This window comes from Larus michahellis, chromosome 1 (assembly GCF_964199755.1).
Source record: "Larus michahellis chromosome 1, bLarMic1.1, whole genome shotgun sequence".
Classification (NCBI taxonomy): Eukaryota; Metazoa; Chordata; class Aves; order Charadriiformes; family Laridae; genus Larus; species Larus michahellis.
This window is the reverse complement of record NC_133896.1, coordinates 16,575,859-16,600,930: the sequence shown is the minus strand read 5'-3', so window position 1 is coordinate 16,600,930 and position 25,072 is coordinate 16,575,859. Positions and strand designations below refer to the sequence as shown.

The following is a 25,072-nucleotide window of genomic DNA, read 5'->3' as shown; positions in this document are numbered from 1 at the left end:
TTTTGTTTACCAGCACTTTTTATCATATTTGTTAGTGAGTGAGATACTTCATACCCTTGCAGAATTCTTAAAAATGCTATTATTGATAGCTCTGCAAACTGCAGATGCTGTCTCTTTCATCTCTCATAATTTATTTTAAATAAGGTGGTGATATTTTTTTTACACAGAAGTTCACATAGAATAAAGATAGCAATACATGTAACTAAAACAAGCGTCATTAAATATGTGAATCAAATTTACAAAAGCAATATTTTAAATTCAAAATCCTGTTGCATTTCTTCATTAGCTTTATTTTGAACTTTATTAGCAATATTACCCTTGCAAAACAGTGCTGCATAGTTCTTTTATCTCTGTGTTTTCAGGACCTTTGTCTCTTTCTGTTGTTTTTCTTCCCAGAGTCCATTGTTTGTAATATTACATACTCATCCTGAATTGTATCCCCTATGTGGGATTCCATGCTTTTTTTTTTTTTCAGATCGGTAGTCATTCTGTGATGATAATCCTGCAAACACATATCTTTAGTAAACAGAACTACTCACAAATGCAACAGCCCTCTTTGTGTGGAATTGTGAGGAAATGACACCTTGTAGTACATTCTGACATTTACTCTCCAAATTATTTGAAAAAATCTTAATATCCATCATGTAACTTCATGTTGCCACATGTACCAGTATTTTTGCTGACTGGTCAGTCTTTATACAGATAAAAGTCTTCCTTTTGTTTACCATTGTAAGGATAACATTGTCAGATCAATACTCTTTCACTTTTTAGCTAATAGTTTCTAAATAAAACATGACTTTTTTTTTTTCTTGTTATCATAGAAACAGAATTTCATGCTTATGTTCACCCATATGCTTGAAAGAACTGAAAATTTTAAACATCAGTAAGAACAATATTTCATCCCTTGCTGAGAATGCCCTTGTGGGCTGTACAAAACTGGAGCAGTTCAACGCCAGGATGAATGCTCTTGGTAAGTATCTCTGAAAATAGGATCCACCTTCTAGAAACCATTCCAAGTCACAAAAGTACTCAGCCACCAGCATTTGGAGTCTTGGGAGAACAGAAAAGAACACCATGTATGCTTGTCCTTGTTTATACAGCTCCCTAAGCATCAGCTTTTGATCACTGTTGGAAGGAGTATACTTTCAATGGGGCTTGATGGGCATTTGATCTGACTCAGTGTAACTCGTCTTGTTTTTACCTTTGTACTGGATGCTATAAAAATGATTGCGTGTACTTGAGATCGTACGTACTGTTGGGGAAGTTAGAGGAAATAATTCAAAGTTAGCATGCAAATCTAGTACTAATATAGGTTTAATACTGTACTGAAATACATATCATACAATCATCCTGGCTTGTATTGGAAATAGTGTGGCCAGGAGGAATAGGGAAGTGGTTGTCCCCCTGTACTTGGCACTGGTGAGGCCACACCTTGAATACTGTGTCCAGTTTTGGGCCCCTCACTATGAGAAAGACATCGAGGTCCTGGAGCATGTCCAAAGAAGGGCAACGAAGCTGGTGAGGGGTCTGGAGAACAAGTCTTATGAGGAGCAGTTGAGGGAACTGGGATTGTTTAGCCTGGAGAAAAGGAGGCTGAGGGAAGACCTTATCGCTCTCTGCAGCTACCTGAAAGGAGGTTGTAGCAAGGTGGGTGTCGGTCTCTTTTCCCAAGAAACAAGTTAGAGGATGAGAGGAAATGGCCTCAAGTTGCGCCAGGGGAGGTTTAGATTGGCTATTAGGAAAAACTTCTTCACCAATAGGGTTATGAAGCATTGGAACAGACTCCCCAGGGAAGTGGTTGTGTCACTATCCCTGGAGGTATTTAAAAGACGGGTAGATGTAGCGCATGGGGACATGGTTTAGTGGTGGACTTGGCAGTGTTAGGTTTACAGTTGGACTTGATGATCTGAAAGCTCTTTTCCAAGCTAAATAATTCTATGATTCTAAGTATTATCACACCATATCCAACGTTGTCTTCTGAATAAGATAGGATGTTTGATTCACTTGCCTGAACACAGGTGTCATTTGAGATGCCCTGAAGTATCCCACTTGGCTTCCAGCTTCTGGTTCAGAAGTAACAGGTCTTCTGTAGCTCCTGTGTTGTATTTCCAAGCCATGTGCAGATAGCTCAGGTACCACAGGGTGGATCACCTTCACTAGAACCCAGTGTTTAAGCAATTTAATTGAGTTCAGAGTGTGTTACAGCGATTTAGCATATTTTATGCAAAGGTGTCAAAATTAATTTACCTATGAAAAATAAAATTACATAAATGAGGTTTTAATGATACTGCAGGAGTTGCTAAGTTATTGTCAGAATTTATTTCGGTCTTCAAGACAAAGTTTTTTGACATTTTGACATAAGGCATTTTGAATTATTGTCACAGTATTTTAGAAGGTAGCTCTTACACCTGCATTAAGCACAGCTGAGCCATTAGAGTCATTTTTATATGCAAAAGACCCATCACTCACTGGGTGAATTATGGGAATGTTATATATACTGGCAATACAGCAAAGTGTAAGTAAGATTATTCCAGGGTTTAATGCCAATATGAGATGAAGTATAATACCATGCAAGGTGATAAAAGCCAATACATTAACTCAGTTCTAAGCTTCTTTCATTTGGGGAGTTTAGTTTTAAATAAGCTTTAGAAAAAAAAATCAGATTCTGCCTTTGGTAGCTTGTACAAAGTCCTGTGTATAGCAGATGATAGACCAACCTTTTAGTCTGTCTTTGATTTTTAGAAAACTCCAGTCTTAAAAATAGTTTAAATAGTTCTGAAAAGTAATAGGATTAACCTCTTTTTCTACTCTAGAAATAATACCTGAGTTGTCGTCCAGCATAACAAGCTTAAAATTATCCCAAAATCGTTTTATTAATGTTCCAGAAGCAATTCTTCTTCTACCACAGTAAGTTATTATTTTATTTACTGAAGTTAATGTCAAGTTCTTGATGAAGAAAACCTGATGGCGAGGCCTTTGTTAAGCAGAAAATTCTGCATGTTTTACTGATTTTCAGGAAATCTCTCTTGGTTAAATCCAAAACTTAGTAGCTTTTAATTGAAGACAAATTAGTCACATTTTCTTCATTATTTTGAGAAATTCTGTTCCTCAGATTCAAATCATTGTTATTGAAAATATACTGCTTTGCTGCTGAAGCTGACAATTCTTGCTGAGAAGACCAGAATTAATTTATTATCTTCTTGAAACCAGCAATAAAAAGATACTGGCAATTCTTCCTTTTCAAGAAGTTCTGCAGACTTTTGCCCAAGGCTACTGAGATCAGTTTTTCACTTCCCAAATATCACAAGATATCTATTCTCAAAGAACGACACTTCCTCTAGATGGAATTGTGATAAAGATGCATGTGACATTTATTTTGCTATACCTTCAAGGCGTTACTCATGTGAAAATCAGACTTCTGCTTTTTTTTTTTTTTTTTTAATAGAAGTTACTGACCTTAACGGGTCACTAGAATCAGATTGTGGAAGGAGTGCTTGAAAAGGATGATCAGATCAGTTACCTGATAGATGTGGGTAGATACGAGTGCTGATGGCACCGTGGGGAGGGCAGATGCACAGATTTGTGAACTTACATTAATCAACTTTGCATAGAGCATGTCATTATTAGCATGCTATTACACTGTTTCAGCATGCAAACGTTTATATTTACAGCAACATATTTAACGGATGTGTTGAAAAAGGCGCACCTTTCAGCTTCTACATCTTCTAGCCCAGACAAGTCAATAAGGAGTTGCATGGAATTTTTTGCGTGCCTCATGTTCCACAGTAACATAAACAGCGTATTTGTCCAACAGATGACATACAGAAATTAAATGTTCTTTTTTTATGTAGTTCTTAAATACCTGTGTAGTTGAACTATATAACTTAAGCAGATACATGTATTTACAAACATATATTGATAGAAACATTCTGATAGAGTGAGATATCCATACCATCTGATGTTGATCTCCTAAGTTAGGAGCAGGAAAGAGAGCAGTTCACATAACCTAGTTTATAAGTGAAATCTGGGGTTCTAGAAAATTGATAATACCAGGAAGTTCCCCATTGTGGTTTTTTTTTAATTTGAAATTTATAAAAAAGCACATGAAAATACATATTAGTATTACGTTAGATTGCAATTAACTTTTTTAACACATTTATTCTAGTAAGTTAGACATTGCACGTAACAGCGTACTCCATGGTCCAGTACTCACCAGGAACTGGAATCCTGAGCTAAACTCTATTCCCTGTTACCTGGATATAAGTGTATATTAACTATACTTTTTACAGTTTAATTACTGAATATTTGCACTACAGGAGTGTGAACCATATTTATCTGTGTCTTCTACTCATCTGAACAGAGCTACGCATGTCTGCAAATCATGGAAAGAAGGAAGGAGACTATTATCACAATACGTACTCTTATTTAAAGTCACTCTCTCATTTACTATCTGAAACATTTACACAAAGTACAATGTGGATGTTTATTTTCATGACCAGGCTATTTGATTCACAGACAAATGCACTGAAAGAATGTTATACTGAATCAATCATATGTATTTTCTTATAATTTTTTCTGAGGTAATGAAGACCTACTTATAAAATCTTAATTACTTTTGCTCGTAGTAGTAATTCTCTATCTTCTTTTTTCTGCATTCCTGTCAGAAAACTGTCTGTTCTGATATCTAATCCATTTGTTTACTTATTAAAAATTAATACAGTTCTAGTTAATCTCAGTTTTATTTTTTTCATTGGCTAATTTTTCTCCTTTTTATTTTCACGGGTTTAGTTTGCGATCAGTAGATTTAAGCCAAAACAAGATCATAAGCCTGCCTGGACCAATGCACTGGAAATCATTAAACCTAAGGGAGCTGTTATTTAATCATAATCAAATAGATGTCTTGGACTTGAGTGAAAAGGCATGTGCATGGTCTAGGCTAGAAAAGCTACACCTGTCCCACAACAAGTTAAAGGAGGTAAAGTGTAACATTCTACCTAAAGAAAATGAAATTACTTTTCCGTTGAATGCAATTTTTCGATTTCATTTGATTTTCATGTCACCTCTTATATCATTGTAAATTCTATTAGTAAAATGCAATGTAAGTGTAAATAGTATTTCCTGTGAATGAAAATCACCATATTCTATTAAGCTTTTCTGTCTGGCATCTTGTGTCATATAATCAGTTTGTGTAATTAATTCATTGGGGTCCTTTGTCTATTAGTGTTGGATATTAAGCCTGTTCATTAAAAAAAGTTAAACTACAGCAGTAAAAATAATACCTAGTTTTTTTAAAATATTTAATGTATTCATGCTAATACTTTTTTTTTCTTTTTTTTTTTTAATGTTCCATTAAATGTTCTTTTATTTAGATTCCTCCTCAGATTGGCTTCCTAGAGAACTTGACTTCTCTGGATGTTAGTCATAATCCCGATTTGAGATTCTTTCCAGACGAAATGGGAAGACTGTCCAAAATCTGGGATCTTCCTTTGGAAGGCCTCCATCTTAATTTAGACTTCAAACATGTGGGATACAAAGCCAGAGACATTATCAGGTTTGTTGCCCTATTGTTCTTGAATATTCTTGTTTTGCTTTCTTGGGATATGCAGTAAGCATTAAGAAAATAACATATCCTTTTGAAAAGACATGCTGGTTTGTCCTGTGAAATTCCAGCATCATATCATATATCGTATGTCATATCATTACATGTCAATACACACATATAAAACAGATTTTAGTGATTTAGACTACAATAGTATTACTTCTTGAATTTGGTGCTTCTATAAACCGTGCAATAAATGGTGCTTACCAATTATTTCTAATATGTTTCTTGTGTTCCCAAGTGCATTGCACAGAGCATATTTTTGGGTAATTACAAAACAAAAAAAAGGGACAAATTCTGAGTTAAGCTTTAACTTTCAAATCATAAATTTGCATAGACTGTTAAAATCCCAGTAATATCAAACAAATATTGAAAATTTTAAGAAAATTGTATGGGTTTAGATTTTTCCTTGGTCTTGAGTTCTGCTGGTATTTTTCTTTATTATACACTTCTGTGAGTTCTGCAAACTTTTTTATGCCAGATTTCTTCAACAACGACTCAAGAAGGCTGTACCTTATAACAGAATGAAGCTCATGATTGTTGGAAACACTGGCAGTGGGAAAACTACCCTGCTACAACAACTAATGAAATGCAAACGAACAGAATTGAGCTCTCCAAAAGCTACAGTAGGCATTGATGTGAAAGACTGGATCATTCAAGGGAAAGGCAAAATGAAGAAAGAGCTTATATTAAATGTGTGGGATTTTGGAGGTATTTCAAGAGTTTATTGTGCTTTATTATTGTCTTCTCTAACATAATACATCACTTAAGAGTCAGCCTGTGAAATTTCTACATTGTGGCCAGCAGAATCACGCAAACTTACCTTAAAAGTTAAGTGACCACTTATAAATTAGTGAATTCTGCAAATTGGCAGCTAATCCCTCAAATTTAATATAAAGCCTCAGGAATTTCTCATCACCAAACGTGGTCTGACCACTCTTTTTAATCATAGCAGTGTAGAACTGTCATTTCAGAACAGTAAAAAATGGCTTGTAATCACCAGAAGAATTGTCTTCCACTCAACTCTGTTTCTCCCTTTTATAGTCTGGGTCTCTCAAGGCTCTACAGTATCACTGTTTCATAAGGTCACAGAAAACAAAGCTCTTAGGAGGAGTCTTTGAACTATGGGCTTTTGGAAGACTTTCTAAGTTTGAGGAACTCCAGAAGCACTTCTAAAATTCAGGGGTATTTTAGGCTATAGAAAATTCTTTTTAAACATTGGTCCATGATCATGTAAATACAGTCTGTATCACAATGGATAGGCACAGAATAGCAGCATTCAAGCTGAATGTCCTGCTTCAATTGTGCTTAATCACGTGAATTTAGGAGTCTTATTTTAGAGCTGCTGAAAGAATAGGAGAAAGGGAGGGAAGAAGGAAGGAAGGAGTGAGGGAGAAATTCAGTATTGTAGTTCTTAAAGAATCATGACCTTTCAAGCTGTCATTGTAGCAACCATGTTTATCCAGTTGTTAAATCTTACACTTCTTGATTTACATAGTTCAATGTTACACTTCAGTGAATGATCTACCATAGAGTACCTGCCTAAAATTCATAGTTATTACCCATTTCCTGTCAATTTAGATAATTTTCTGTAAGCATTCATTTCATTTGTGGATTAGTGATCTGAGAATAAGTGTTCTCCTGCTTTTTTGTGATCTGAAGATGTTCAATGAGGGAAGTACTAAACAGTGGAAATTTTTTAACATTAGGACAAGAAGAGTTCTACAGTACCCATCCTCATTTTATGACCCAAAGAGCTTTATATCTTGCTGTTTATGATCTCAGCAAAGGACAAGCAGAAGTGGATGCTATGAAGCCATGGCTTTTTAACATCAAGGTAAGCCATAGATATGTACAGAATGGAATTCCTCTTTCCAGGGAGCTTTTGGTGAACAGCAAATTAACTACACGTATTTTTAGAGGGGGAAGAGAAAAGAAGCTCTTCAGCAAATAAAAATAGTAAGACGAAACAAGAGCTGAAATACGTCAGATATTGGATATGAAAATATTTGTAGACATACAAAGACATACATGCCATTGTAGATTCTGGGGAGATCAGAATTTGACTAATATAAAACTGACTAGATGCTGGTTTGAAACCGTGCTGTTAAGCGTATGCTTAGCCTCCTGTTGTTAATAGAGATGATTCCAGGACTATGATAAGGAAATTGGTCTGAGAATCCGCCTATATATTTTTCTTTTGCTCTAAGTATTTTATTTTCCTTTAATGGAATCACCCCATGGTGAGCATTACTTATCCTTTCCTTTTGTATGATGGTTAGCCATGGCTGGGCAATGCCATTACGTAAAGATTTTGTATACTGATCCTGTTTGTTAAACTTGTCTTTTCCTCTTCACCTTGAGCAGTGATACGGGACAGAGGGTTACAGTCAGTTTAGTGTTGGTGAAGACCATTTCTGATGTGTTCTCCTTTGCTATGCAGTACTAGCAGGTGTTTCATCGCTGCACTGTTCTGATGGGAACGAGCAGAGTACCCTTTACTTTTTAAGGAAAAATAAAGTTATCCCTCTATTTTACTGACAATGTTATTAATCTGCAAAGCTTGAAATCCAGATCTACACTGCTTCCTTTTAGAAAAAGCTGATTTTTTGGTATTTCTATTTTGAAATTGACTGCTCTCTGTATGTTAAAAAATATGTTTCATATAGGCTGATGCACTTTTATTGCCTTATCCAGTGAAGGCTATTATACGGGATTGCTGTTTGAACTTATTCTGAATAAAGCCATCAAATAGTATTTCAGATTTCAAACTTACTTAAAGAGGTATATTTAAAGAGGAAGAAAGAATTGCTTTTTTCATTGTAATGATTGTTTTGACTAAATTGCGCACTTTTATAAAGGTGGATGTAAAACAGTAACATCAACATTCACTACTGAGTTAATCAGCGGTGTGGATCTTACTAACAGGCTCGAGCTTCAACATCCCCCGTCATTCTTGTCGGCACTCATTTAGATGTTTCTGATGAAATGCAACGTAAGGCCTGCATGACTAAAATTACTAGAGAGCTGTTGAATAAACGAGGCTTCCCAGCAATCCAAGATTATCACTTTGTGAATGCTACGGAAGAATCCGATTCCATTATCAGACTTCGGAAAATCATAATAAAGGAGAGCCTTCACTTCAAGGTAAGCTACATACTATTTGTAATATTGAAAACATCCTAGTTTTACTTAAGTAAATACATTTTTAAACATTAATTAAAGACATAATTAAATACATTTAAATACATTTTTAGTGTGATAGCAAACTCATAAGATCTTACACATAGCAAAATAATGAAGGAAAATTGCCAGTTTTGTTTTCATTTCATTTTCTACCAAAAAAATCAACTTAGTAAAAATGTCAGCTAAGTTTTGTACCAGTTACATTTTCACAAAGTACTAATGACATTTTTGACACGCAAAAATGCTACATTGCGTTGATGTTTAACTTCTTTGAGAGGAAGGTTACAAACTAAGAATTGGAGATTGTGGGAAAATTGTTTCCCTTTTTACTCAAAAAAAATTACTAGTTCAGCCCCCATGAAGAACGAAAAACCTGTTTTTCAGGTGCAGACTAATACCAAAGGTCAAAGGATGTCTCCAGGAAGGAACTCAGGCTCAGGAAACAGGGGCAAAGCACCCGACTGTGTTTCCCTTCAGTGTCACTAACCTGGCCAAACTTATTTCTTCCTCTCCTCTTCTCCACTGACTATCAGCAGTGGAGACGTTTAATTGACCTACTGCCCTTTTCACCCCAGTTTATCTAAAGACATGTCTAGAGATATTACAGATTATAAGAGTTATCTTTTTTTTTATTCATTTGCCTATTGTCTTGTGTTAACCTGAGATGTATGACATCATCTGTTCGTACATTGGATATTTTCCTTTTACTTCAAATCAAAGCTTCTCTTTGAACTTCTTAGAAGACATAATTTTTTAATTTTTATGTACATGTAATAAGGAAGTATTTTCTTCTTTGAGTATTCATTTATAGAAAGACATTCGTATTGTAATTCTGAAAGAAGAATTAGTCACATCTAATCACACCTTTCAGAAGCGATGTTAGTCAATAAATGAGTATTCTTGTTCCTTCTGGCTGCTAGTATTGAGTGGACATAATCACATTACATCTTAGTTTTATTGTCTGCATTTCACATGAATAAATAATACATATAAGATTATTATTCTTAATTATACAGATCAGAGATCAACCGGTGGTTGGTCAGCTAATTCCTGACAGCTACCTGGAACTGGAGAAAAGAATTTTAATGGAACGTAAAAATGTCCCAGTTGAATTTCCTGTGATTGATCAGAAACGCTTACTGGAACTGGTACAAGAAAGCCAGTTACAATTGGATGAAAATGAACTCCCTCACGCGATTCACTTTCTAAATGAATCAGGTAAAATATTCTCTTCAATGTATGTTTGTTAGCACTTTGTTGCAAATCTGCAGCAGACAGACCTGTACACATTTTTAAATCTCGCACAGGGTTGCCACAAAGTGTTGAGCTGAAATGCTTAAGCTTGGGTAACAGTTTTATAATCCAGGTTGTTATGTCATAAAGGAATTCCATGATATAAAGGATCATTACTGTAACAATTTATATATCTTACCCCTCCTTGAAAACATCATACCTGGTGGTTAGACAGCAGTTTCTGAAGAAAGATGCAGTTGTAATAGCTTGAATAGAGTAGCAGTTAGGCAAATATATGTAACATCTTATCTTAATGCTGTACAGACTTTGTAAGATTAAATAATAAACCACACCGAGCATAGCTGCTTGGCTAAAACCGAAGTCCGTTTACAAATCTAACAAAACATCTGAAAATAAAGGTAAAGCTGAAGAAACGATGATTGCATTCTACTCTCCTGAGATATTGACATAAATTCGGTAGCTGTATTTATTATTCAAATTGTTCATGTCAAGTCATGTAAGAAAAACAGCCCAGAGAGGGGTGTTTATTTTGCTTAATATGGAGCTTGAGAAATGCATGGCTAATTACAATATTCTTTGTGCAGGTGTACTCCTTCATTTTCAAGACCCAGCACTACAGCTAAGAGATCTGTATTTTGTAGATCCTAAGTGGCTATGTAAAATCATGGCACAGGTTAGACTCTGATTACTTTTTGTATCTATATTCATGGAACTTTTTCCCCTGTCTCAAACCATTGTAATTTATCAGTGGTTCTTCTTCACCATTGCTTAACTGTTTCATGATCTAGAATTTTCTCAGGGCCCAGATTGGTTTACCTGGCTCTTTCTGTTTCCTTTGCTTTCTAGACAACTGTCTGTCTCAGTGGTTCTATGTTTTTATGCTGTAATGTCCAATATCATTTAAACTACACTGGACACAAAAATACATCTAGAATAGAAAAATGCCAGGGATGCAAGATAATCCTGCAATACATTGTGATAGGCTGAAGTGAAAGCTGGAATTTTGGATTGAAGTAGTAAGAATGGGGGAAGAAGGGTCATTGTATGCTTGGTCCTGACGGCAGAGGAGAGTGATACAGATTCACGTGTTGGGACGGGAGAGTAGCTTAAATGGAAACCATCGCTGATATATTGATCTAGAAACAATTTCAAAATTTTTATATGTACATATTCAGATTTCCTAACCTCTGAAACTTTACCTTTCATTCAGTGCAGGAAATGAGATGGCAAAAATGTAAGTTTGAGCCTTTAAAGCTGGTTGGATTAAGAGTTAGAAAAGACCTAGAAGATCATGTTGTCAGTACCAGTATGCTTGTGTGAAGTGCTGATATGAAAAATCACTGTACATAGGCTTCTTTCAGAGAACACTTTCACAAATTAACTCATGGAATAAATCTCCATATAATGTGGAATAGTGAAAGCTACTGAAGAATGGTAGCACGCTAGTGGCTTGGACAGGTTGAATACTTTCACTGCTGTCGTCTTGCTGGTTAGCATTATGGAAATGTTTGGTTTCGCTGTGAAATGTAGTCCATTTTTTCCCCCTAACCAATAGGCTATCAAATATTTCAGGGGAAAAAAGATTGTCAGGAAAATGCAATCTGATGATGACTGTACACCTGAAATAGTTTCACTTTTTTTGAAAGATTCTGACGGTGAAAGTGGAAGGGTTTTCTAAATATCCTAAGGGAATTGTTAAGCGTTCAGATGTGGAAAAATTCCTTTTAAAGAAGAGCAAGTTTCCTAAGATCTACATGTCACAATACTTCAAGCTTCTGGAAAAGTTTCAGATTGCGTTGCCATTAGGAGAGGATCAGCTACTAATCCCAAGCAGGTAAGCAAAGAACTAAACCCACACATGAGAGCCATAGGGATCAATTGAAATTAAAAGCTCCCATCAGGCTAACTAGTTTAACTGACCATCACAGCTGTTCCGTATATGAAAACATGATACATACTTAGTACACTACATTTTAGTGAACAGTTTCACAGGCATGTTAAGCCAATCTTGTAGCAAATAAAGCTTACATCCTGTTAGCGTGGTGGATAAATGGAATCTATAAATGTTAAAAGGCTTTATGAGGATAATATTTCTTTTATAGTTATGATGCTTTGAGACTGCAGCAGGAAGATTATAATTTAGCTTTACATCACGGTATGCCAGCATTGCGGATATTTATTGCGTTATAAAAGATAACCATGAATTTCTGTAGCCTGTTTGCTTGGAGTGAGAATCACAGTCAAGTTACTCAGAGGCAGTATCTCCTCCAAACAGTCTAGTTATTAAATGTGGTGACAAAAAAGTGTTATGTATTTGAATGCAGTCTTTTTGCTTCATTTGAAGCAGGTGACACAGTTTCTCTGCCTCAGTTACAGATTTCCCTCATGTGTTTAATAATGCTTATTTTGCTTAATGGAGAGAGTGCTGCATGGTTGCATTGATTGGAGTTTCTACATTCTTCAGAGTCCTGGGATAGATTTGCTCTGAATGGCTTACCTGGCTTATGTGTGTTTCAGGTTTTTATAACATTTACATTTGATATCTAATGATTGTTAGTGAGGTTCTATTGGGTTTAAATTACAGCAGAACTTCACTTTATTACAAACAAGCAGAATCGGAATATACACTATCTGTCTGCTCCCTGATCATTTCAATCATTCATTCATTAATAAATAATGCATTTTACATAATAATGTATGTCATCAATCAGTTTGGATAAAGTACATCATTAAATACTGTTAATATTTTTATTCTTTCAGTTTGTCTGATCACAGACCTGTTATAGAGCTTCCCCACTGTGAAAATTCAGAAATTATTATCAGGCTTTATGAGATGCCGTACTTTCCGATGGGATTTTGGTCCAGGCTGATCAACAGGTTGCTTGAAATATCACCTTACATGCTGTCAGGAAGAGGTACAAATCTTTATCTTCAAAAGCAAGAGTGAGCGTGTTTGCTTTGAATGCCAACATCTGCATTTTAAAGCTCTAATCCCTAATATTGTTTTGCTTTAGCTCATTTCTGGCCAGTTCAGAAATGTGAAAAAAGAACAGTGGACATTTTTGTAACTTAGAAATATCAGATAGTGCCTGATCTGTACAGTGTTGTGTAAAAGAAATTAAAGGTTGTATGCAGCCTATTTCTCTTTTTCACATGCTAGAGATAGAGGAAATCCTTAAATTTATGCAATATTGCCATTCTCCTCTACAAGGAATACAGGAAAAAGGATATGCCTTCCACACAGAAAAACAAACTGCTTTTCTTCAGATTCATTCCTTTATGAAAGTCTAAAACCTTTGCTTTTATCAGAAGGCAGCAGGGGGAGGGGGAGCATCTTTAATTTTTTCCCAATAACTCTATGCTTTGACATGAGGTCTATCTGCTGAACTTTGCAATTTCATTCATCTTTGTTTTTTTAATGTGTGATTTATGAATACCGGTGACAAGTAAAGTATGAAAAATATGCATTGCTAGACATACAAATGTCATTTATAACTGCCTGGTCTCCTGGCATTTGATTTCCTCCTGAGCACAGGCTTCCATATTCTTAATATTTCACGTATGTGTGATAGAGGGAAAATTTAAATCACTGACTTTTTTTCATATGTTGCCTAGGATATTCTGTATTTGAACCTGAATGTACCTAAGCATTTCTGTAATCCGTGCATGCATCACCTGCTGCATGACTTACTGTCTTACCATTAAATATTTAGTTTGTCTTATAGAACTGAACATTAGTTGACGTGCATTCAGCTTTTGTGGAGCTATTCCGTCTGCAAAGTTTTAGCCTTTATTTTATTTTTTTATTTGGGTAGGCATAAACCTACAATCATAATTAAATATTTTAAGTACCATAAATTATTCTTCATATTTTAAAATACGACATTCATATTGGAGATCAGATTTTTAATCTTTTTTTGTATTTTCTAGAGCGAGCTCTTCGTCCTAATAGAATGTATTGGAGACAAGGCATCTACTTGAATTGGTCTCCTGAAGCTTATTGTCTAGTGGAATCAGCAGTATTTGACAACAACCCAGACAGTTTTTTGAAAATTACGGCACCTTCTTGCAGAAAAGGTTAATTATTCCTGAGCCTGATTTTTGCTCCAGTTTGATTGCAGCTTGGCATTTTGGTTTGTTGTGCTCTTGCCTTTGGAATGTAGAGTTTAGCTTTGTAATTACAAGTATGGCAGGTTGAGGCTGTAATTTCCCTCTTCTGATTTCTTAAAGGGTGCATCCTTTTGGGGCAAGTTGTGGATCACATAGATTCTCTTATGGAAGAATGGTTTCCAGGTTTGCTGGATATAGATGTATGCGGTGAAGGGGAAACACTGTTGAAGAAATGGGCTCTGTACAGCTTTCAGGATGGTGAAGAACACCAAAAAATACTACTCGATGACTTACTTAAAAAAGCTGAAGAAGGTATATATTTATGCCATTTGAGGTTGTTCAAAGTATACCTGCATGTAGATAAATACTAAACGACATCTCCTTTATAACATTTGTGTACTTCATGTTATTTAAAAATGTTTCATTTCTGTAAGAAATAATTACAGTATGAGTCAAAAGCAACTTGTTATTTTTTCTTATGTAAGAGCTGTTAGTGTAAGTATAGAATATGGGGCAGATTGCAGCTATTCTTTATAGTCATATATCAGTGGCAATAATGAAAAGAATTGTTTTGTCATAGTAGCGATAATGTAACTTCATTCATGGAACTGAAACCAGCACATAGTAAAACTGATACTAAATCTTTTGATTGGACCACATAGAACAGTAATTTAAAGGGCAATATTCATGATAACATTCTACATACTAAGAGAATTCTTTCTTTTTATAGACAGAAAAATAATCTCTTGGTTAGTTTGGTGTTGTTACATAGCAACGTTTGCTATCACATTTGATTGGTACATATACAGAACCTTGAAAATACTTAAACATGTAAGATACATTAATTTGAATGGCAAACTTAATTAGCGTTCTGTTCCATATGTGTGTGTATGTATGTTTAGGTCTGTGCGTGCTTATGTATATATATAAACAAACACACACACATATGAATTGAATGTTAGGTACATTGATCATATAGACTCACAGAGATCCATGTACCTTTCAGTGCCTTTTGAATGATGACTATCCTTTTTTTCTTTTTTTTTTTTTCAAATGTCTCATTTATTTTTCCTAGGTGACCTTTTGGTAAATCCAGATCAACCAAGACATACCATTCCAATAGCTCAGATTGCTCCTGATCTGATACTGGCTGATTTGCCTAGAAATATTATGTTGAACAATGATGAGCTGGAATTTGATGAAGCTCCTGAATTTCTCTTGGGTAAGCATTATTTGTTAGGATTTTTTTACAGAGCTTGTGTAAACAAATATGTTGAAGTCAGTTGTGCAACATACGGAAAAAATTTTAGAGATTTCTGTTCTGTGGAAATGTATTTTTTAAGGTATTCTGAATTTCAGGTTATTGAGTTTTGATTTTCCATTAATTTGTGTGCTAGGAAACTGGTTTTTATATGTTTATGTTACTGATCATGAAGCTTAACACAGTAGATGATCCACACATTAAAATTGGACCCTTTCAGCTATTTTTTTGAGAAATAGTTGATATCCCCTTGTTTTTAATATTCTTTTCAATTTTATCTTTGAAAAGGTGATGGTGGGTTTGGATCTGTGTACCGTGCATCCTATGGCGGAGAAGAGGTTGCTGTAAAGATTTTCAATAAACATACTTCCCTCAGGCTCCTAAGACAAGTAAGAAATACTGCTTTTTTTTTTCTGTAGTTCTGCTCTTGGAATACCAACCCTAGTGAAGACATTAAAAAGCTTAAGTAAAGTGCAAGACTTCACTCCAAGACATTTCTGAGTTTTCTTCAGAGCTACAGAGGTTATGCTATTTCCAGTATTTCATCTGATTTTACGATTTACAGGAGCTTGCAGTGCTTTGTCACCTCCATCACCCCAGTTTAGTGTCTCTGCTGGCTGCTGCAATCCGTCCCCGGATGCTGGTGATGGAATTAGCCCTTAAAGGATCTCTCGATCGTTTGCTTCAACAAGACAATGCAAGTTTAACTAGAACACTTCAGCACAGGATAGCTTTACACGTAGCTGATGGCTTAAGGTAAATGTGACTTCTGTGTTGCTGCAAAAGCAGGATACAGCTGCAAGTAGAATATACTGCAAATGAAAAGCTTATCTTTCCTTTTATCTCAAGTAGAGTATTCCCTGGGTCAGACAAATGCTTGTATTTTTATGATTGATTATCTGATACATAACACAAACTTTTGTTACCTGTTTTTTTTCTGCTAACAAGCGTTGCTCATATAAGTAGAGAAATAGAGAAATCGATGGAATTTCGATGTGGCTGTCGATTTCTTATTAAAATGTCAAAGAAATTAGTTTAGTGCATTTTTAAAGTTCAGAAAGTCCATGAATGTGCTCAGGAGCTGTTGAAGTGTGACCGTAAAACCACAAAACCTGCAAAGGAGCTCAGGGACCAGTGAAGCTTAAACTTCTAAGATTCACTTTTCAAACTGCCAGTGACTCTTCAGATACAACTTGGTACTAAAATACTGCAATGTTTATGTGCCAGTAAATAGTATTTCAGAACAATTCTAAAGTCAGTACCCAGTAAGGTGGTGTCATGTTGGTATTGTAATGTTTGACATTTTTTAACACAATATTTAACATTTGAAAGTAAAATTTACTGTTGCGGGAATAATGCATTCAGTGTGTGTGTATGGATGCATCCCTGAATTAGGAATGCTTTCAATACACACTTTTTTGATTAACAGGTACCTGCATTCAGCAATGATCATCTACCGTGATTTAAAGCCTCACAACGTGTTACTCTTTACCCTGTATCCCAATTCAGCTGTTATTGCAAAAATAGCTGACTATGGCATTGCCCAGTATTGTTGCCGAATGGGAATAAAAACCTCTGAAGGCACACCAGGTATGGAAAAATGCTTTGTTTTACAGTGCATTATGTCAAAAAATAGCTAGAAGTAACTCAAATCTATACTCCAGTCAAAATCATGAAATATAGTCCTAATCCTATTACAGGTTGTGATGCCAGATTTATACCTCTTGGCCTTTCTGCCTGTTCATGTTTTAACCCCTTTTAGAAGAATCAAGGAGCATACTCTTTAGAATCAATAAGTTCTCTTTAAAAAGAGAACAAATTAAATTGCAAGCATTAATTATGATTTTTTTCTGTCTTGTTTTAGTATGGTTATTGTGATACTGAAATTATACTGCTAAAATTATTTGTTGTTTTAATTTTCATTAAGGCATAGGTAGGTCTTAATTTTTTTTAAAGGCAATAAATGCCTGCACTGTTCCCTGACTTTAGAGAGAACATATTACTATCTATTTTAAAGCACGGAACAATTTAACAACTTTGAAAATTGTCTTTATGTCTTGGAAACTTTGTCTGAGGGTGTGACTTCAAGTGTTAAATGTTAGGCCTTCGGTGAGGACTGCAGACTTGCCTTTCATTTTCAATATTCATTGCTAAATGAATTATTTTATGTGTAATGGTGCAGGAGCTCTGTAACTAATGTGCTGTCCCCTTCCTTTATACTGATTGCTGATATTTTTGGAGGTTTGCCACATGCAAACTATTGCCAGCCCAGAAATAGTGTGCCATTTTGGTGTACTTCCTGTGACATTTTCATCAATAAGTGTTTGCTCTTAAAAGGATAAAGAAGGCATCAGCTTGGTATGAATCACAACTATTAATAAATGATTTATTTGCAGGATTTCGAGCACCGGAGGTTGCCAGAGGAAATGTTATTTACAATCAGCAAGCTGATGTTTATTCATTTGGCTTGCTGCTTTATGACATTTTAACCGGAGGAGGTAGAATAATGGAAGGCTTGAAGTTTCCAAATGAATTTGATGAATTAGCAATACAAGGAAAGTTGCCAGGTATGCCGTGTTTCTTAAAGTTTTAACATGAAAGTGTGTCATTTGTCCTGCCTCCTCTGAAAATAACACCTCTCAAGTTTTATGTTGTATCTGGCAGTGATCTGAGGAGGAGACTAAATAATAGAAATTTTTAGAAGCTTCTCCTAATTTCACATGGACTGGAAATAGTGAGAAATAGGCATCTATTCAACATCACATTGGTTATAATTTCATTGCAATTTCAAAGGAACTATCTGGTTCACTTTTTAAAGAAACAGAGGTTTTGTATACTTGGGACTTTATCCAGACCTAGGGAAAAAGGATGTTGCTGAAGGTACCTTCTAATGCCATGTCTGGACTTGACCCTTACATATTACTGTGATATCATGCACTAAGATAAACACAATTTCCCTTGTGTTCTTTGATCATGATACATTACGGTAAAAAATCCATTATAGAGAAGCTGCATATCTTAAAATCTTTTTTAAAAAAAACAAAACAAACTCAAAATCATCTTTTTTATTTTTTTTTTTTTTCCAAAAAAAAGTGCCACTCCCTTGAAAGAGCAGCCACCCCTAAAGGTTTTAAATAGGGAATTCCCTTTTAACTTGTCAAGAGTGTGGAGTCCCTGCCCAGCTATGTAAAGTTCTTCATATTCAATTTGCATTACAATATGTAGTTGTTGGCTGCTGTAAGGAAGATTAAACAGGCTCTCAGGCTGGACATGGTGTAGTCTTCTTGACAGTGTAACTCAGTATTTGGCAATTTCTGTGTAAAGAGCTGTTGAAGTTTTATCGTACTACAAGCTTAATGCGTGGCATTCTTATTTATTGCCCTGCAATATTGGATATACTCATGAAACATTCTTTAAGACTGAAAAGTCACTCCATCTAGGAAAGGGCAGCAACTGTACCACTTAATCTGGCATGGCTTGTCCATTAGGAGAGACAGAGAGTTCATACATCCTCTACTCGTTAAAGAGAATAGTCCAATTCATAGCTCAGACAGTTTAAAACCCCTCCCTAAAGAGGCCGTCCCAAGAACTGAAGACTAAGAATCTCTTGAGTGCAGCTGTCTATCTGGCTGTTTCCTGTATTATAAGCCCTATGAAATAATCAGAAGTATTAGTTTCTGGAGGTAGTACAGTTCCATCTGTGCACATGCTCATCATTTATCTATTTCCACCAAAAACGGGCTGACTGAGGTCACAGTAAACAGTGCCTATCGTTTGCTGAACAGGATATGTTCATTTGCAAGTATTTATCATTAATGTTACCTCTGTCTGATGTAGGACTGGAATATCAGCTGTGGATTATGATGAACTAAAAGGAAATGCAATACAGGCGCTGTTATTCATGGGTGATTTGTTCTTAGAGAGGTCAGCGCCTATAGTTGTAAGATACACATTCAAAGCACTGAGTGGGAATTTAAACTTCCATATCTCATAAATGCTATATAGAGTTGTTTGTCTAAATTGCTATACATTTTATTGCAAGTTCATCTGTATTCCATATACTTCTGGCGAAACACAGAAGAGTTAAACGTGGAGAAAAATGTTCACAGGAATTGAAAAAACTGCAGACTGAAATGACGTGCCCTTTAATGGTCAGCATTAGTCAAAACACAACTCACACATATTTGTGATTCAGTCCCAGGTATAGGAACATTAAAAAAAAGTTAAGGCAAACCCCATTTGCTTTAACTGCTTTTAATGACAAGGATTCTAGCTCTAGCATTTCGTGCTGTAGCATTTAATGGCAGATGAGCGATTCCAAGCTGTTCATGCTGACATTTTACCTAACAGTATGGTATTTCTTAGAGCAACTCTGTAAGAAATTAGATGAATTCTTAAAATAAGAAGAAAGTTATTCAGAACTCCCATTTCTGAACTAAAGAAGTTATCTAATTTTACATTTTAGATCCTGTCAAAGAATATGGGTGTGCCCCCTGGCCTAAAGTTGAAAATTTAATTAAAAAGTGTTTGAAGGAAAACCCTCAGGAACGGCCAACATCTTCCCAGGTATTACTTAGTGTATTTATTTGTATTTTTGAGATAGATGAAGCTGTTGTGCTTTCTGAAAAGGAATGGAACGTTTTAGTTAGTAAGAGGCACAGGTTTCTTCTTTTCTGGAACTGAAACAGCCATGCAATATTGCCTGCTCTTGCCATCCAGGATAAACTGTTCCATTCAAATCTACCAGCCATTTATTCTAGCCTGCTGTTTTTCCCTGTTTTGCTGTATAGTTATTGTAAAGAAACAGGATTCGGATTACTTCATGGTCTTTACCAGAGCTATGCAAAAAGGACTTTGCTATTTAGTACCAAGGTGGTTAGTCTACACTGTTCCATGCATGTGAGAGGAGGAACAGCACTGTGGATCCGAAACCTACTGGCTGTTACCACACATCGTGTTGCCCTTTGAAATGGGTGAAGTTTTCAAACATGCCCTAACCCCATTGACTTCCTGAAATTTTAACAGAGAAATGAGTGTCAATGTAAAGCTGCTCAGTGCACAAAGATTGCTCATTAATAGTGGTAATACAAATGAGCAGACCTGCTGAGATACTGTGTCCATATTCCATAAAACATTGTTATCCGTTGCTTGTTATGTATTTCTCACTGTACAAGCCATTGTTATTACCATCTGCATGCTGTGGCTTTCTTTGTAGGTTTATGAGATCTTGAATTCAGCAGAGCTTATCTGTTTGATGAGGTATGTTTCAATACCCAGCACGTCCACAGCAGAGTGCATGGTAGCTGCCAATCAAAGCTGCAAGAAGGCAGGAGTCTGGATAGGCAATGGGAACACAGAAAAAGCACAGCTTTCATTTGTTAACCTAAATACAGATGGACACACTTGTGAGGTACGTGGGAAAGTTGCCATTTAAGCTAATTTTTTGGCACCCAGATGTATTTCAGACAAAGTAATTGCATTTTAACAGCAGGATACTACTTTTGGAGAGCTAAGCTTTGAGAGAACAAAGATTTCTCATAAGTGAGTCATCATTGTACCCATGAAATGAAGCAGAAACGGCAGTCGCTTTTTCCTCTCTTCCTGCCATCCAGCCTGAGCTTTCTCATAGTACAGTCTCTCCACTACTAGGTTCCTTTCTTCCACTCAGATGGAAGTGATTTCTAGCACGGAGGCCCTTTGTATCTCTACATCCCATAACAATCCAGCTAGTCTCTTAATGATTCCTGTCTTCCCATGGATGCTACCTCATTGTGTCACTTTGGGTGATACCCTCCATCTCTTTTCATTTGTTTTTTGTACCATTTGCCTGTGCCATCAGAAAAGGGAAAATGTTTTACCCAGGCTTGATGTGCTGTGATGAACATGTATGCCAGAACTGAGTGTGAGTCATCATCAAAGTTGTTTAACTGCCATCTGTTGACCATGATACACTTGAATTGGCAGCTTTTGGTATAAATGATATGGCTTCTTTTTCTAAAACTAAAATGAGAAAAAGAAGACCAGTAATTTTATTGTTAGCAATTAAACTGAACTTATATTGCAGTGTGGTTCCATTTGCTTAGTTCTCTGATGGCTTTGAGACCTTCATTAGAACAGAGAGAGACAATATTTTTTTCAGCATTCAGCATAGAGATTTTCCTGTGTACTGCTTCAGGGGTCCTTCCCAGTGCTTTGGAGATAGATGGCACAGTTGAAGATGTATTCTGCTAAAAGAGAATTAGATTTCTTAATGGGGAGGTTAGGTCTTGGGTTTGTCCAGGGTCCAAGCAGATTTTTATTTTATTTTTCTTACCATCAATTTACTAGCATTTACTGTTACTGAAATCATAAACAGGTTGTTTTTCTCTTTTTTTCTGACTCAGGATATTGCGGATAGTAAAATTTTAAGTTTGACCTTAGTGACCCTTCCTACTGAGAAAGAAAACTGGATTGTAGCAGGAACCCAGTCTGGTTCTCTGTGGGCAGTTAACACAGAAGAAGAAACAAGAAGGCACCGTCTGCAGAAAATGTCAGATTCCATCACTTGTTTGTACTGTAATTCTCTTTCAAAGCAAAGGTATAAATGAATCAAATATTTTGGGTTACATTTTGAAAATATGACTAAACAGAGATGTTCAGAAAATGACATCTGTACACTCATGCAGTTTTGTTCAGATATCTGCTTATTTCGCTTACATTTTCACTTTAATTTTGCACCCAGTGTAACTACATTCCTGACCACAGGTAGTTGTATTAGCTTTTAGGTTTCAATGAAACTCTTGAAATATCAGAGGCTACTTATTTAATTTTTTCTTGCCTGATTAAGGCATTTCTAGAATTCATTATTTTATTTTATTTCAGCAAACAGAAGAATTTCTTCTTGGTAGGCACAGCTGATGGCAGACTGGCAGTTTTTGAAGACAGAGCAGTAAAGGTAGACTTGTTCTTTGCTGTCTATTCTACAAAATGATATCAGTTATATGTAAAGTAACTACCAACAGTAGCTTAATTTCATGCAGCTTATTTTTTAATTGCTTCTCTGAAACTAAAAATAAATTTCTACTGCAGTCTTAGAGGAACTGTACATGTTTTACAATATCTGTTTTAACCAATAGAGTTAAGATGGGAAAATTATTTCTCATTATAGGACTTTGAAAGGCCTGGCAAACTGACTAGCGAGTGACATTAATGGCTGTTATAAAGAATATTCTAACAGTATTGCTGTTATAGCTCCTTTTTCTTTTTGTTCACGCTGAATTTTCGTAGAAAAAAAGAAAAAAAAAAAGACAATATTGTTTGGATTTTCTGTAGGTCGGAGTTCTGCTCACAGAACAGATAAAGAAATGCTGGGAGCTGCTTATATCAGCTGGTTCCTGAGGGTTATGCAGGGTTCCTGAGGGTTCCTGACCGTATGCAGCCTAGAGCAGTTATGGAGTTGCAATGTATTGCAGAACTCGAATGTGGTCCAGTGTGGGATGTCTCCACGGTGACTTTCCCTCCGGTTCTTGAACTGTGCCAGGGGTTGCAGAAAGTATCAGTCCCAGCTCTGTCCTGCTTCTGCTCACACAGGCAGTTTCTGTGAGACACCAGTTTCTAACATGGTGGAAAGGTACCATAATGGTTCAGAAAATCTGGCTGTGTAAATTGAATTCAGCAGACTGTGGGGCCTTGTTTTAACAGTTTCTGAGTGTCTGTGTACTCCTTATTTCTAATGGAGAGTATACTTTTTCTTGCAGTGTAAGGGTGCAACACCTTTGAAGATACTAACTATAGGAGATGTTAGCACACCACTGATGTGCTTAAATGAATCCTCATACTTATCTGAAAAGAATATAATCTGGGGAGGCTGTGGAACAAAGATCATTGCCTTAACTAGTGATTTTTCTGTTCAAAAGCTCATTGAAACAAAGACAAGTCAACTGTAAGTTCTTTTTATAAGTGATGTTAATTGGCTCTTTCGTTGTTTTCATTAAAGATTTCTGGCAGTACTTTGATGTAACATCTTGCTCTAGAGCTCATTCTTTGAGTTCTCTTGTTTCCGTTCTTTTCCTTCCCCAATACAGATGGAATACAGTGTGCATTAAAATAAGATCAGTGAGTAGTATTTAAAGTATGTACTGCTGCTTTTAAACAAGGAATATGCATTTTTACTATATAAAGGATTTATGAAGTCAGTATCTCTTCAGAAAATGTATAAATGCAACTGATCATTTTTTCTCCCCCAGTTGCATTTGTCCAGGCCCTGGTTACTTTATTTAGAATTATTCACGCATACTTTGCATAGCATTTGTCCTTAAATGTTTGTCAGTATGATATGTGTGCGTATCTTTGCCCTTTATAGTTCAGTCATGTATGATTGCTGACTTCTCATTATTTAGAAATTGAAGACTGCAGGTTTTGGTGTGTTTGAGCAAATCCTGCTCTGAAGTTAAGGGGAGTTTTCCCTGAGCAGGGAAAACAGTGTTTGATTTTATGCTAGTAGAGATCATTATTTTGGGAAATTACTTTTCTTTAGAAAATAATGTGTCAATATAAAGCGAGAAACCAAAACGTCAGTAAAATGCAGTTCAATGGCAAGATGCAAAATATGTCACAGGAGTAATCTGAGCTTTGTGGAGGCAAAACTGTATATAGTTTTGAAAATAAAGTTGTCAAAAACAAGTAACGTTAGGGAAAGTAGCGGTGTTACCGAGTGTCTGCTATCAGGCACGGGTGATTTTGAGCTGTTCTTTGAGATGAATTGAAGAGTCAGTGAAATAAGCTAATGCTGTTCAATTGATACATGCAGGCACAGAGCTGGCATGAGAGACAAATTCGTATGTAGAGGAAAATAGCCAAAAAGGCTGTCAGCTGAAGTAAAACAAGAGCAGAGCAAGGTGAACTAAATCTCACAGCTGCTTTTTAGGCTTACTTATCTTTGTGTTGAGTGACCCTTTATGGCCTGTGGGCCCTGTAAGAACTATTGAGTGTCTCCAAACATTGAAAGAGTGGTAGGAGAAAGGTGGAGTTTGCCCTGCTGTGATGTGAGCATATGTGATTTGAGCAGACAAATGGGGAAGACTTATTAATAGGTTTTGGGCATTAATGTGCCTCTGGGGATATCATCAGCATAACTCCATTACAGTGAGAATTTATGTCGAACTGTAGGAAGATTATAGCAAACCCTTTCAGTTGCATCCTAGCACAGTTTGGTTTTAAGGCTGAATGATTCTGTAAGAGTTAGAGGGAAGCTAATCCCACTCAATAGTCAAGTTTTTCTACTAGATTTTTTCTGTGTATCTAACTGGAGTTTTTTTCTTATCTAGGTTCTGTCATAATGCTTACAGCGATGCAAATATTATTTCAATAGCAATAGACAAATCCATCTACTTGGCAAAGAAAAACAGCCATTTTGTGGAAATCTGGGACAAGAAGACAGAAAAACTTTCAGAACTAATTGACTGTGCACATTTTCTTAAGTAAGTATTTCTGATTGATGGCCATAGAAAGCTGAATGTCAGATTGCCTTCTCTAGCATAGTACCTTTACCTGCTGGAGGTAAGGGATTTGCCCCATTCTTTGGGCAAATGTGGAATTCCTTTCCTCTCTTTTGGCCTGGAACTTCAGAATATCCCATACAGAATCTCAGTTTTTTAAGACCCTTAATATATTTCACAATTTGT

The 25,072-nt window shown here is 36.0% G+C and overlaps 1 protein-coding gene across 2 annotated transcripts in view; it reads left to right on the top strand.

Annotated features, from left to right (window-relative positions):
- Nucleotides 1–25,072, top strand: part of LRRK2 (leucine rich repeat kinase 2) — a 68,645-nt gene that overhangs the window by 35,736 nt on the left and 7,837 nt on the right. For both annotated transcript variants that reach the window (XM_074582633.1, XM_074582724.1), the window contains 24 exons: nucleotides 822–970; nucleotides 2,814–2,907; nucleotides 4,789–4,975; nucleotides 5,370–5,551; nucleotides 6,081–6,310; nucleotides 7,309–7,436; nucleotides 8,528–8,746; nucleotides 9,802–10,003; nucleotides 10,624–10,712; nucleotides 11,686–11,873; nucleotides 12,800–12,954; nucleotides 13,970–14,116; nucleotides 14,270–14,461; nucleotides 15,225–15,371; nucleotides 15,699–15,799; nucleotides 15,976–16,166; nucleotides 16,840–17,000; nucleotides 17,807–17,977; nucleotides 19,876–19,976; nucleotides 20,626–20,820; nucleotides 21,794–21,987; nucleotides 22,272–22,344; nucleotides 23,147–23,331; nucleotides 24,716–24,868. In XM_074582633.1, the coding sequence (XP_074438734.1) occupies nucleotides 822–970; nucleotides 2,814–2,907; nucleotides 4,789–4,975; nucleotides 5,370–5,551; nucleotides 6,081–6,310; nucleotides 7,309–7,436; nucleotides 8,528–8,746; nucleotides 9,802–10,003; nucleotides 10,624–10,712; nucleotides 11,686–11,873; nucleotides 12,800–12,954; nucleotides 13,970–14,116; nucleotides 14,270–14,461; nucleotides 15,225–15,371; nucleotides 15,699–15,799; nucleotides 15,976–16,166; nucleotides 16,840–17,000; nucleotides 17,807–17,977; nucleotides 19,876–19,976; nucleotides 20,626–20,820; nucleotides 21,794–21,987; nucleotides 22,272–22,344; nucleotides 23,147–23,331; nucleotides 24,716–24,868 (3,834 nt within the window). The remainder of the gene's footprint in view (nucleotides 1–821; nucleotides 971–2,813; nucleotides 2,908–4,788; nucleotides 4,976–5,369; nucleotides 5,552–6,080; nucleotides 6,311–7,308; nucleotides 7,437–8,527; nucleotides 8,747–9,801; nucleotides 10,004–10,623; nucleotides 10,713–11,685; nucleotides 11,874–12,799; nucleotides 12,955–13,969; nucleotides 14,117–14,269; nucleotides 14,462–15,224; nucleotides 15,372–15,698; nucleotides 15,800–15,975; nucleotides 16,167–16,839; nucleotides 17,001–17,806; nucleotides 17,978–19,875; nucleotides 19,977–20,625; nucleotides 20,821–21,793; nucleotides 21,988–22,271; nucleotides 22,345–23,146; nucleotides 23,332–24,715; nucleotides 24,869–25,072) is intronic.